The sequence below is a fragment of the Geotrypetes seraphini genome, chromosome 1, assembly GCF_902459505.1.
Source record: "Geotrypetes seraphini chromosome 1, aGeoSer1.1, whole genome shotgun sequence".
NCBI lineage: Eukaryota > Metazoa > Chordata > Amphibia > Gymnophiona > Dermophiidae > Geotrypetes > Geotrypetes seraphini.
Window position 1 is genome coordinate 124,106,447 of NC_047084.1, and position 12,466 is coordinate 124,118,912.

The following is a 12,466-nucleotide window of genomic DNA, read 5'->3' on the forward strand; positions in this document are numbered from 1 at the left end:
TCAGAAAATAATATTAAAGATTGAACTAGGCCAGTTACTGGGCAGACTTGTACGGTCTGTGTCTGTGCATGGCCGTTTGGAGGAGGATGGGCAGGGGAGGACTTCAATGACTGGGAGGGTGTAGATGGGCTGGAGTAAGTCTTAACAGAGATTTCGGCAGTTGGAACCCAAGCACAGTACCGGGTAAAGCTTTGGATTCTCGCCCAGAAATAGCTAAGAAGAAAAAAAATAATAATAATAATTTAAATTGAATCAGGTTGGGCAGACTGGATGGACCATTCGGGTCTTTATCTGCCGTCATCTACTATGTTACTATGTTATCTATGTACATCTCCTTCCACCCCATGGTTCTTCAGTTTACCAGAGTAGGCGTTCATGGGGCACCTTGTCAAAGGCTTTTTGGAAATCTAGATATATGATGTCTATGGGGGTCTCCTTTGTCCATCCGTTTGTTAATTCCTTCGAAGAAGTGCAATAAGTTCGTTAGGCATGATCTCCCCTTGCAGAAACCATGTTGGCTGGTTATCAGAAGTTCGTTTCTTTCAAAATGTTCATCAATATTTTCTTTTATCAACGCTTCCTCCATTTTCCCCGGAACCGAGGTCAGACTCACTGGTCTGTAGTTTCCTGGGTCACCTCTTGATCCCTTTTTAAAGATGGGCGTAACGTTAGCTATCTTCCAGTCCTCTGGGATCATGCCTGTTTTCAGGGATAGATTGCAAATTTGCTGCAGTAGTTCTGCTATCTCCTCCTTTAATTCCTTCAGAACCCTTGGATGGATTCCGTCTGGACCCGGGGATTTGTCAGTTTTTAGTTTTTCTATCTGCCTGCGTACAACTTCAAGGCTCACTTCCATGGATGTTAATTTTTCTGCTTGATTTCCATTGAAGAATTGCTCAGGTTCTGGTATGTTGGATGTGTCTTTGTTTGTGAATACAGACGAAAAGAACATGTTAAGTCTTTCTGCCACTTCTTTCTCCTCCTTCACCACTCCCTTCCTGTCTCCGTCATCCAGCGGTCCCGCCTCCTCCCTAGCCGGTTGCTTCCCTTTAACATATCTAAAGAACGGTTTGAAATTTCGTGCTTCCCTGGCTAGCCTCTCTTCATACTCTCTTTTGGCTTTTCGAACCACTCAGTGACATTCTTTTTGATACTTCCTGTGTTCTTTCCAGTTCTCCTCAGTTTTGTCCTTTTTCCATTTCCTGAATGAATTTTTCTTAATGCCCATCTCTTCCTTCATTATTTTAATTATCCAAGCCGGGTCTTTTGTTCGACTCTTTTTGCACCCCTTTCTGAATCTGGGGATATACAGATTTTGCACCTCGCTCACCATGTTCTTGAGAAAAGACGAGGCATGTTCTTCTGTTTGCCATTTTTTGGAAGTGTTCCTAAGTTTCTTCCTTACCATTTTCCTCATTGCTTCGTAGTTTCCTTTCCCTGAAGTTGAAAGTTGTCACTATGGTTTTCTTTCCTTTCGTTATTCCTACCTCAACCTTGAACTTGATCATGTTATGATCGCCGTTTCCCAACGGTCCCACTACCTCTACTTCCTTTGCAGGTCCTCTTAACCCATTTAGGATTAGATCCAGAGTGGCATTTCTTCTCATTGGTTCTCTAACAAGCTGCTCCATGAAACAATCTTGTTTAGCCTCCAGGAATTCTGTCTCCCTAGCGCATTTTGAGCTTCCAAGACTCCAGTCTATCCCGGAGTAGTCGAAGTCTCCCATAATAACCGTGTTACCGCTTTTGCATTTTCACTTCATCTCGGCTTCCATTTTTTCATTGATATCTCCGGTTTGCCCGGGTGGACAATAATATAGGCCCATCTTTATTGGGAGTGATGGTAGACGCAACACTGAAGACATCGGCGCAGTGCGCTACAGCCTCAAAGAAAGCTAACAGAATGTTGGGTATCATTAAGAAGGGTATTACGACCAGGACGAAGGAAGTCATCATGCCGCTGTATCGTGCAATGGTGCGGCCGCATCTGGAGTACTGTGTCCAGTACTGGTCGCCGTACCTCAAGAAGGACATGGCAGTACTTGAGGGAGTACAGAGAAGAGCAACTAAACTGATAAAGGGAATGGAAAATCTCCCATATACCGACAGGTTGAAGCAGTTGGGACTTTTCTCACTGGAAAAGCGGAGACTTAGAGGAGACATGATAGAAACCTTCAAGATCCTGAGGGGCATAGAAAAAGTAGACAGGGACAGATTTTTCAAATTAAGGACCACCACAAGTACAAGGGGGCACTCGGAGAAATTGAAAGGGGACAGGTTTAGAACAAACGCTAGGAAGTTCTTTTTCACTCAGAGGGTGGTGGATACATGGAACGTGCTTCCAGAGGCTGTTGTAGACAAGAAAACATTAAATGGTTTCAAAGAAAGTTTGGATAGATTCCTAGAAGAAAAAGGGATTGAAGGGTATAGATAGATATAGACCACTACTCAGGCGATGGGCCTGATGGGCCGCCGCGGGAGCGGACCGCTGGGCAGGATGGACCTATGGTCTGCCTCAGCGGAGGCAACTTCTTATGTTCTTATGTTCTTATAAGAGAAGAGGGAATGTAAACAGGAGAAGAGATGTTATATGTTAGAGAAAAGCCAGGTTTTCAGTTGTTTTCGGAACAGTTGGAGGGAGCCCAGGTTCCGCAGCGGGATAGTGAGATCGTTCCAAAGGCCTGTGATTTTGGAGAGGAGGGATCTTCCCAGTTTACCTGCGTGGAGGATGCCATGTAGAGAGGGGAAGGATAGTTTATGTCTGTGGGCTGATCTGATGGTAGCAGGCGTCAGGGCGAGGAAGGATAGAGGGATTAAGGGCGGAAGGATGCCATGAATTATCTTGAAAGCCAGGCAGGAGCATTTGAAGTGAATTCTGGAAAGTACTGGGAGCCAGTGAAGATTGGTAAGTAAAGGGGAGACGTGATCAAATTTGCGTTTAGCAAAAATCAGTTTGGCTGCAGTATTCTGGATGAGCTGGAGTCTGCAAAGACTTTTTTTTGTTAGGCATAGATAAATGGCATTACAGTAATCGAGTTTGGATAAGATGATGGATTGTACAAGGACAGTAAAGTGTTTTTGGTGAAAATAGGATCTAACTTTCCTCAGCATGTGGAGGCTGAAAAAACATGATTTTGCCAAGGAATTCAGGTGATCGTTGAGGGAGAGGGAGGAATCGATAGTGATGCCGAGGATCTTGCTTGAGAACTCAAGGTGAAGAGCAGGGCCTGTGGGTAGAGTGAAGAGGGTGGGCAGGTGTACTAACTTCGGGCCAAGCCAGAGTAATTTTGTTTTTGATTCATTTAATTTCATCTGAACAGAGAGGGACCAGGCATGAAGTCTCATTATGCATGAAGTGATGTTCTCTTGGAGGTTTGTAAGGTTCTGATCTGTTTCGAGGAGGATAAGGATATCGTCTGCATATGTGTATATTGTTTCAAGGGGGGATAGTTTGAGAAGCTTCAGGGAGGTTATATATATGTTGAAGAGAATAGGGGATAGGGGAGAACCCTGTGGGACTCCACAGGATGGTGTCCACGAAGCGGATTTGGAGCAGTTTGTGTTGACAATGTAGGAATGTGCGCGAAGGAAGTTTGAGAACCACTTTAGGACAAAGGAGTCTATTCCTATCTCAGAAAGTTGGTAGATTAGTATGTTGTGGTGCACGACGTCGAAAGCCGCGGAGAGATCGAACTGTAGGAGAACAGCAAATCTGTTACGGACGTGTAGTTGTTGCACCTTTGAAATTAAGGAAACTAGGAGGGACTCGGTGCTGAAATTGGGCCTAAATCCGAATTGGTAGTGTTGGAGGATGGAGAATCTCTCTACGTAAGAGGAAAGCTGGGTAGCGACTATGGTCTCTAGAAGTTTTGTTAAAAGAGGGATGTTAGCTATGGGGCGGTAGTTCGATGGTAAGGAACGGTCAAGATCGGCTTTTTTCAGAAGAGGGGATAAGGCAATGTGACCCATTTCTGTGGAGAACAGGCCCGATAGTAAAACTTTGTTTATAAGGTTTGTAAGGGAAGAGATGGCCTGCGTTGGGATGTTTTCATAGAGGTAGGATGAGAAAGGATCTAGAAGTCTTGTTCCCACCGCGCTCAAATGCAGTCCATCTCTCCTGTAGAGCTTGCTCTTGCCCCAGAACGTTGTCCAGTTCCTCACGAAGTGGAACCCTTCTTCCTCACACCATCTCCTCATCCACGTATTTATTGATTGTAGTTCCTCTTGCTTTTTCAGATCTGCCCTCGGTACTGGTAGGATCTCTGAGAATACTATCTTCTGGGTCCTCATCTTCAGCTTCCTTCCCAGAATCTTGAACTGTTCTATCAGCGTGCTTCTTCTGTAGTCTCTCCTGCTGACTTCATTCGTCCCAATGTGGATCATTACTGTTGTCTTTTCCGTCTCCGCTCCTTCCAGGATCTTTCCAATTTTGTCCATGATGTCCTTGGTTCTTGCTCCTGGGAGGCAGGTCACCAGTCGATCTTCTCTCCCTCCTGCTATGTGGCTGTCCACATGCCTCAGGATCGAGTCTCCCACTAGGATCGCTGACTTTCCCTTCTTTAGGTTTCGCTTCGGTCTCAGGTCAATGTCCTAAGTGTGCTTCGCTGCTTCCTCTCCTGGGCATCAACAAGCCATTTTCTCCCCCTCATGCAATGCTCCTTTGTGGGTGTCTTCTATGAGGTCATCTGCTTCTTGTTCTCCCTTCCATGTTGGTGTTGGTGTAACTTCATCGTTCATTTGAAGTTCGTTTTCTTCCACTCTCCTCCTATAGGCTTCCTCAATGAATTTCTCAAGTTCCCTGACCTCCTCCTCAATGTGTCTCTCATTCATGAAGTCTATAGCTGTCCTGATTGGGTCCTCGGTAGTATGAAGTCTTTCTAGCTCCTGTATCTTGTCCTCTAGTCGCTATACTTCCTTCTTCAAGCTTTCCAGCTCCTGGCACCGACCGCATACATATGACTGTCAACCCAAGGGGAGGTAGTCATACATATGACAATCTGTGCAGAACACTGGAAAGCTCATCTTCTGGTTTCCCTTTGCTTCCATTGTCGTTCTCTCTCTCTCTCTCTCTCTCTGCCTGCTGCTGGTGTCCTCTCTCTCTCTCTGCCTGCTGCTGGTGTCCTCTCTCTCTCTCTCTGCCTGCTGCTGGTGTCCTCTCTCTCTCTCTCTCTGACTGCTGCTGGTGTCCTCTCTCTCTCTCTCTCTCTCTGCCTGTTGCTGGTGTCCTCTCTCTCTCTCTCTCTCTGCCTGTTGCTGGTGTCCTCTCTCTCTCTCTCTCTCTCTGCCTGCTGCTGGTAAGAACACAAGAACATAAGAAGTTGCCTCCACTGGGTCAGACCTGAGGTCCATCATGCCCAGCAGTCCGCACCCGCGGCGGCCCCATCAGGTCCACAACCTGTCAGGTTTTCTTGATTTAGTCCTATATCTCTATCTACCTCTATCTGTACCCTTCAATCCCCCTATCCTTCAGGAATCTATCCAATCCCTCTTTGAATCCCCGTAGTGTACTCTGCCCGATCACATCCTCCGGGAGCGTGTTCCATGTGACCACAACCCGCTGAGTGAAGAAGAACTTCCTGGCGTTAGTTCTAAACCTGTCCCCTTTCAGTTTCTCTGAGTGCCCCCTTGTACTTGTGGTTCCTCGTAGTCTGAAGAATCTTTCCTTGTGTACCTTCTCTATGCCGTTCATAATCTTGAAAGTTTCTATCATGTCTCCTCTAAGTCTCCGCTTCTCCAGGGAGAAGAGCCCCAGCTTGTCCAGCCTGTCAGCGTATGAACAGCCTTCCATACCTTTTATCATTTTCGTCGCTCTTCTCTGGACCCACTCAAGTATCGCCATGTCCTTCTTGAGGTACGGCGACCAATACTGTCCTTTCTCTATCCCTCTCTGCCTGCTTGCTGTCCTTCCTTGGTGTCCTTGGGTGTAGTGACTTGGCCCTTCTTGAGGCCCTTCTCAAAGGCGCTATCGCTAAGGCGAGCGCCAAACGGCTGTGCGCCGTTGGCTCCTCCCCTTTTAAGGGGGAGCTTCGAGTCTGCTTCGGGTGATGTCAGGGAATGGACGGAGCTACCTCTCGCCTCAGCCCCTCACCCTCTGCCTTCTCTCTGCTCCCTTGTGCCTTCTTTGGTGGATTTTCTCCTCTCTCCCTCCTCTGCTCGACTTCACCTGCCTGCCCTGAACTCAGGCAAAATGTAGAGGTCCTTTCACACACTTTTTCCTGCTTGAACATTTTAACTTCTTTTTCGTATCCTTATACCATAGTTTGTATTTCCAGCTCCAGAGTGACACCTAGTGGGTAGGTTCAATATTATCTACAGTCAAAGCTCGGTTTGTGAGTTCACCAGCGTGCTCGATTTTAAGAATAAATGGGACATCCAGGTGGGATCCCTACGAGGGTCAAGTTAAGGAACTAGGTCACTAGCACTCAGACTCAATGGGGTGGGTCAATAGAGTGGGCAGACTTGATGGGCTGTGGCCCTTTTCTGCCGTCATCTTTCTATGTTATAATGTTTCTCCCTCCATATTCGCTGTGATAGGGGATTAACAGAACCGCAAATACAGAAAAACCGCAAATAACTTTTTCATATGTTATTTGCTGTTTTCTATTAAAAACCATCGTGAATATGGTGAAACCACAAATAACATGGTGGGAGACCTGGCCTGTTCCTGAAGGAGAGGCAAAACATGGTGAAGAAAGTGCTGGGAATCGGCGATTTTCTCTGTAAATGCTTGGAATCAGCGAATTCTCTATGCAAGCTGATGTAATTTGAGGTGAGGAACCAGCAAGCTAAAAAACGTGAATAATCGAAACCACGAATACAGAGGGAGAAGTGTAATGTGGTTTGTGAGTGTTTTGCAAGATGAGCAAAACATTTGCTAAATTTGTGACTCACAAAACAAACAGTCAAATAACTACTATACACTTCTTTCCACTGGGAGTTCATCCTTGTTGCGAGGTGACGGGATCTGAGGAAGGTACTGGTGAGCGCGCGAGCGAGCACACCTTCCTCCGGAGATGGGACGGAGCAAGCGTTCATCGAGGCAGGGTTATTTCTGTGCAGTTCGCATGCCTGGGTAGAGCTCCTGTACTATGCGCATTTGGAGCTCCGGGAGGGGGGGTCAGTGCGTGCGTAAAGGTCCAGCCATTGCTGGTGGTGTTTACGTGGTCAGCGTGTGTGTACAGGTCTGGCCAGTGCTAGAGGTGTTTACGTGGTTGGCGCCTGCGTACAGGTCCGGCCAGTGCTGGTGGTGTTTACGTGGTCAGCGTGTGTGTACAGGTCTGGCCAGTGCTAGAGGTGTTTACGTGGTTGGCACCTGCGTACAGGTCCGGCCAGTGCTGGTGGTGTTTACGTGGTCAGCGTGTGTGTACAGGTCTGGCCAGTGCTAGAGGTGTTTACGTGGTTGGCGCCTGCGTACAGGTCCGGCCAGTGCTGGTGGTGTTTACGTGGTCAGCGTGTGTGTACAGGTCTGGCCAGTGCTAGAGGTGTTTACGTGGTTGGCGCCTGCGTACAGGTCCGGCCAGTGCTGGTGGTGTTTACGTGGTCAGCGTGTGTGTACAGGTCTGGCCAGTGCTAGAGGTGTTTACGTGGTTGGCGCCTGCGTACAGGTCCGGCCAGTGCTGGTGGTGTTTACGTGGTCAGCGTGTGTGTACAGGTCTGGCCAGTGCTAGAGGTGTTTACGTGGTTGGCGCCTGCGTACAGGTCCGGCCAGTGCTGGTGGTGTTTACGTGGTCAGCGTGTGTGTACAGGTCTGGCCAGTGCTAGAGGTGTTTACGTGGTTGGCGCCTGCGTACAGGTCCGGCCAGTGCTGGTGGTGTTTACGTGGTCAGCGTGTGTGTACAGGTCTGGCCAGTGCTAGAGGTGTTTACGTGGTTGGCGCCTGCGTACAGGTCCGGCCAGTGCTGGTGGTGTTTACGTGGTCAGCGTGTGTGTACAGGTCTGGCCAGTGCTAGAGGTGTTTACGTGGTTGGCGCCTGCGTACAGGTCCGGCCAGTGCTGGTGGTGTTTACGTGGTCAGCGTGTGTGTACAGGTCTGGCCAGTGCTAGAGGTGTTTACGTGGTTGGCGCCTGCGTACAGGTCCGGCCAGTGCTGGTGGTGTTTACGTGGTCAGCGTGTGTGTACAGGTCTGGCCAGTGCTAGAGGTGTTTACGTGGTTGGCGCCTGCGTACAGGTCCGGCCAGTGCTGGTGGTGTTTACGTGGTCAGCGTGTGTGTACAGGTCTGGCCAGTGCTAGAGGTGTTTACGTGGTTGGCGCCTGCGTACAGGTCCGGCCAGTGCTGGTGGTGTTTACGTGGTCAGCGTGTGTGTACAGGTCTGGCCAGTGCTAGAGGTGTTTACGTGGTTTGCGCCTGCGTACAGGTCCGGCCAGTGCTGGTGGTGTTTACGTGGTCAGCGTGTGTGTACAGGTCTGGCCAGTGCTAGAGGTGTTTACGTGGTTGGCGCCTGCGTACAGGTCCGGCCAGTGCTGGTGGTGTTTACGTGGTCGGCGCCTGCGTACAGGTCCGGCCAGTGCTGGTGGTGTTTACGTGGTTGGCGCCTGCGTACAGGTCCGGCCAGTGCTGGTGGTGTTTACGTTCCTGCAGGTATTTGGGTGTGCATGGGACGCTACGGAGCTGCAAGACTCTACTCCACCACCACCACCATTATAGGCCTGGGAAAGCATGGCGAATACCGCCTGTGGGTTCACCACTTCTGCTCCACACAGCAGTGCCACGCCGGCTTCTGCAGAAGTACCGAGTCCAGCTCCGGAAGCAACTGCGGCTGATAAGATAGGAGCAGCAGTACCGGGGAGCCACCCAAGCTGCGGTTCTTCTCTTCTTCCTCCTCCTCTGGTGGCTTGGCGACTTTCTCTTTTTTTATTAGTTTTTGGGTTGTGGGACGAATCATCCTATGGGGAAATAAGCTTTGACATATGAGTGCCTTGGATTACAAGCATGCTTCTGGAACGAATTATGCTCGTAAATAATTTGCTATACTTTGACAGTTGAGAGCGGATTTTTTCGGCTATCCCAGTCATTTTATGCTGTTTTGGATAATTTTGCTTTCTTATGTAGATCATATGTTTCTCTTGTATGTATGTTTTTTGCTATGGTAAATATCACTTTCATTACGATACGTATTAGTTTCATGATTTACATTATTACATTACATTACATTAGTGATTTCTATTCCGCCTTTACCTTGCGGTTCAAGGCGGATTACACAAGAGTTGTTATTATAATATTAAGAAGTACTTAAGGAATAATTTGAGCATTTTCTAATTTGTTAAGGAGTAGTTAGTAATTGGAGGAGGAGTTCAAAGCCTGTTTGGATGTGTTATATTGGTTTTATGTATTTTTTGAAGGTTTTGTAGTTTGTGTTACATTATGATTTGGATGTTCCTTTTTTAATCATAATCATATTTATATGGCTGTTTCCTTTTCATAGACCATTTTTACAAATAAGTCTTCATGTTCATATGGAGGAGCATAATAATTAAAAAAAAAGTCTAAGTCCCCTTTGGGCCTAAGGCCCTAAATGTTGAAAGTAGAAGCAGGGAAAATGTCCATTATCAAAAAAAACATCCAAAAGGAGGTTTTTAAAAAAATAATAGCCTACCTCTACGTTCAGCTGTTTAAACGCCCAGACCACCACTACGTCTAAACTTACACCATAAAATCAACCTAACAAAAGCCTAAGTCCCAAACGCCCAAAACAAGGGCTTTTAGGCAAAGGAGGGGCCAGTCCTTTGCCTAAAAGCTGGATTCTGTAACTGGTGTCTGTCAAAAAGAACACCGGTTACAGAATCCCCCAGCAATGATCGGGCCAGGAGGGAGCCCAAGCCCTCCTGGCCTGGCGACTACAGATACCCCGACAACGATCGGGCCAGGAGGGGGTCTCGCAGGTTGGCGGGTGGGGGAAAGATCGAGGGTTCGGGGGGGCAATCATGGGAGGGGGGATGCATCGAGGGAAGGAGGGCCTGGGATCCCTCCTGCCTGTATCTTAGTGGGGATAGGGGTTAGGGGGGGGTCGCCATCATAGTCAGCCGGGGTGGGGGGTCACTGGGTCAGGAGGGCTTGGGCTCCTTCCTGGCCAGATCGTAGTCGGCGGGGTGGGGGGTCGCCTGGGCAGGAGGGCTTGGGCTCCCTCCTGCCCGATCTTGTCGAGGAGGGGGAGAGGGGTGATGCATTGTGGCACGAGATATTGGCTATCTGTCCTGCCGCGATAATGATCCGAAGTGCCACGGTTGACGGCACTTTGGGATCGTTATCGCAGCAGGAGAGATTGGCTATTTCCCCTGCCGCAATGCGATCACTCCCTACCCGAACTGCCACAAACCGCGGCAGGAGAGATTGGGCATCTCTCCTGCTGCACATCGCAGCAGTTCGGGTAGAGGGATGATCACCATCGTGGCAGGGGAGATGAGCCATCTCTCCTGCTGTGATGGTTGCTGGGCGGGGGGGGAGGGTAGGTTGCCGGGCCGCTGAGCTGATCGTGGCAGCCACCATCAGCTGAGTGGGCCCTCTTTCGGCACTTATACCTGTTTTCACTTGGTCTAAGTCAAAACGTATAAGTGCCAAGTAGGCAACCTGTCAAAATCTTTGGTTATATCTGTTGTAAACCTAGGTCTAGGTCGGCCCACCTCCCGCCCTTTCCCCTCCTATAAAAACACCTCTTTTCGCTCTATGCGTTTAGAGGCAGGGGAAAGGCCTAAGCTGGTTTTAGATACGTTCAAAACCAGCTTTGGTTATGGGTTCTTGGACGATCAGGCTTTTTGATCATCCAAGTACCCATTTAGGCCACGTTTTAGACTTTTTGTTTTTTTTTATGAGCCCCATAGTTTTTAAGTGCTGGTGGTCTTTATCTTTATGCCACATGATTGACTTATTGATGTTTTTTCTGCTTTTAAGAAAACTCACTTTCATGCCATTTGATATTATTTGTAGACTATTGTTTTATTGTTGTTCTTTTCTATGAGTTCACTTTGGTTGGTATTTTATTGATGGAATCTTGACCTTTATTCACGTAAAGTGTATTTCTTCTAGGCCAATAACCACACACCTGAGGCAGTTTTCTGCCTGGAGGCCGAAACACGGACCGTGTTGGGTCATCAACTGGATCATTCCACAATAAGGACATTACATTTATAGGACTTTTTATTCATGTGCTTTAACATGTATTTTAATTTGAGTTCATAGAAATAAAGATTGTTTCTCTCAGGGTTGATATCTTATATCCCTTTACCCACTTGCTTTCTTTTCGTTGGATTTTATGTGGGGTTTCTGTTCCTTTTCCTTTGATTTACATTCGATCTAGAGGTAAGTACCGTTGACTGAAATGATGATGGACTGCCATGCAAAAGGAGCTACACAATGCATCTTTAAAAAATGTGGTACAACACCTATGAGGGTGATGTTGGCAAATCTTGTTCAGCCATAGTAGCAAAGTCCTGAATCATTTTTAAGAGCATTGTACTTGGCAAAAAAAGATGCTTCTAAAATGTGCAGGAGATTTTAAAAAGTTTTAATCCACCATAACATGTAATGTCTCCTGCTCAGCTAAACCCTTTTGAATATTGAAAATAACCCACAGGAAATTTCAAAGCAAAGTGTACAGAACCCATGTATGGAGTGTGCATGCTAGTTTCAAAAATGCACCCTTAATCTGCTATTTTGAGCGCTTCAACGTCTGCTCCACAGAACAGAGAACTTCAGATATTATCACTCATTGTCTCTCATGTACCTCTTCCAGGCGTCTCTGCAGAGAGTAAACTGCTTTGCTAAGATTCATTAACCTTCCTTCTGTTTCTTTTATTTGAGAATCAACAGCATTCTGGAAGAAAGTAAAAACAGATTTCAATTTCCTACCAAAAGTAAGAAACCAATGTTTCACTAAATAAGATAAAAAACCATGAACTTCAGGTACAGGGCTCGCTCTCAGGATCTGATGGCTCCTCAATGAAACTGCATAGTGCACAGGTAAACTCAGAGATACAGGCTTCCTCTCTCAGGATGCCCTAAGAACAGAAGAAAAGTCCTACTGGGTCAGATCAATGGTCCATCAAGCCAGAGAACAAATACTGGCAGAAACTCAGAAAGTAGCAGCGTTCTATATAGAGAATGACACAGGGACAATGTTTTTACCCATCCCTGACTCATCACTGCCCCATCCCCATAGGCTCCATCTCCATCTCCCTCCCCCCCCATCCTCACAGATTCTGCCTTACTATTAATACTATTTATTTCTTATATAGCACTGAAAGGCATACACAGCACTGTACATTTTGACATTTAATAGATAGTTCCTGCTTGGAAGAACTTACAATCTAACTTGGACAAACGAACATAAGAACTGCCATCTCCGGATCAGACCCATGGTCCATCGAATCCGGCGATCCACACACGCGGAGGCTCTGTCAGGTATACACCTGATGTAGTTTTAGTCACCCATAACCCTCTATGCCTCTCGTAAGGAGATGTGCATCTAATT

General features: G+C 47.3%; 1 protein-coding gene across 4 annotated transcripts in view; it reads right to left on the reverse strand.

The window, feature by feature from the left end:
- Positions 1 to 12,466, reverse strand: part of LOC117357363 (EF-hand calcium-binding domain-containing protein 14-like) — a 298,105-nt gene that overhangs the window by 56,254 nt on the left and 229,385 nt on the right. For all 4 annotated transcript variants that reach the window (XM_033937827.1, XM_033937816.1, XM_033937836.1 and 1 more), the window contains one exon: positions 11,720 to 11,809. In XM_033937827.1, coding sequence (XP_033793718.1) covers positions 11,720 to 11,809 — 90 coding nt within the window. The remainder of the gene's footprint in view (positions 1 to 11,719; positions 11,810 to 12,466) is intronic.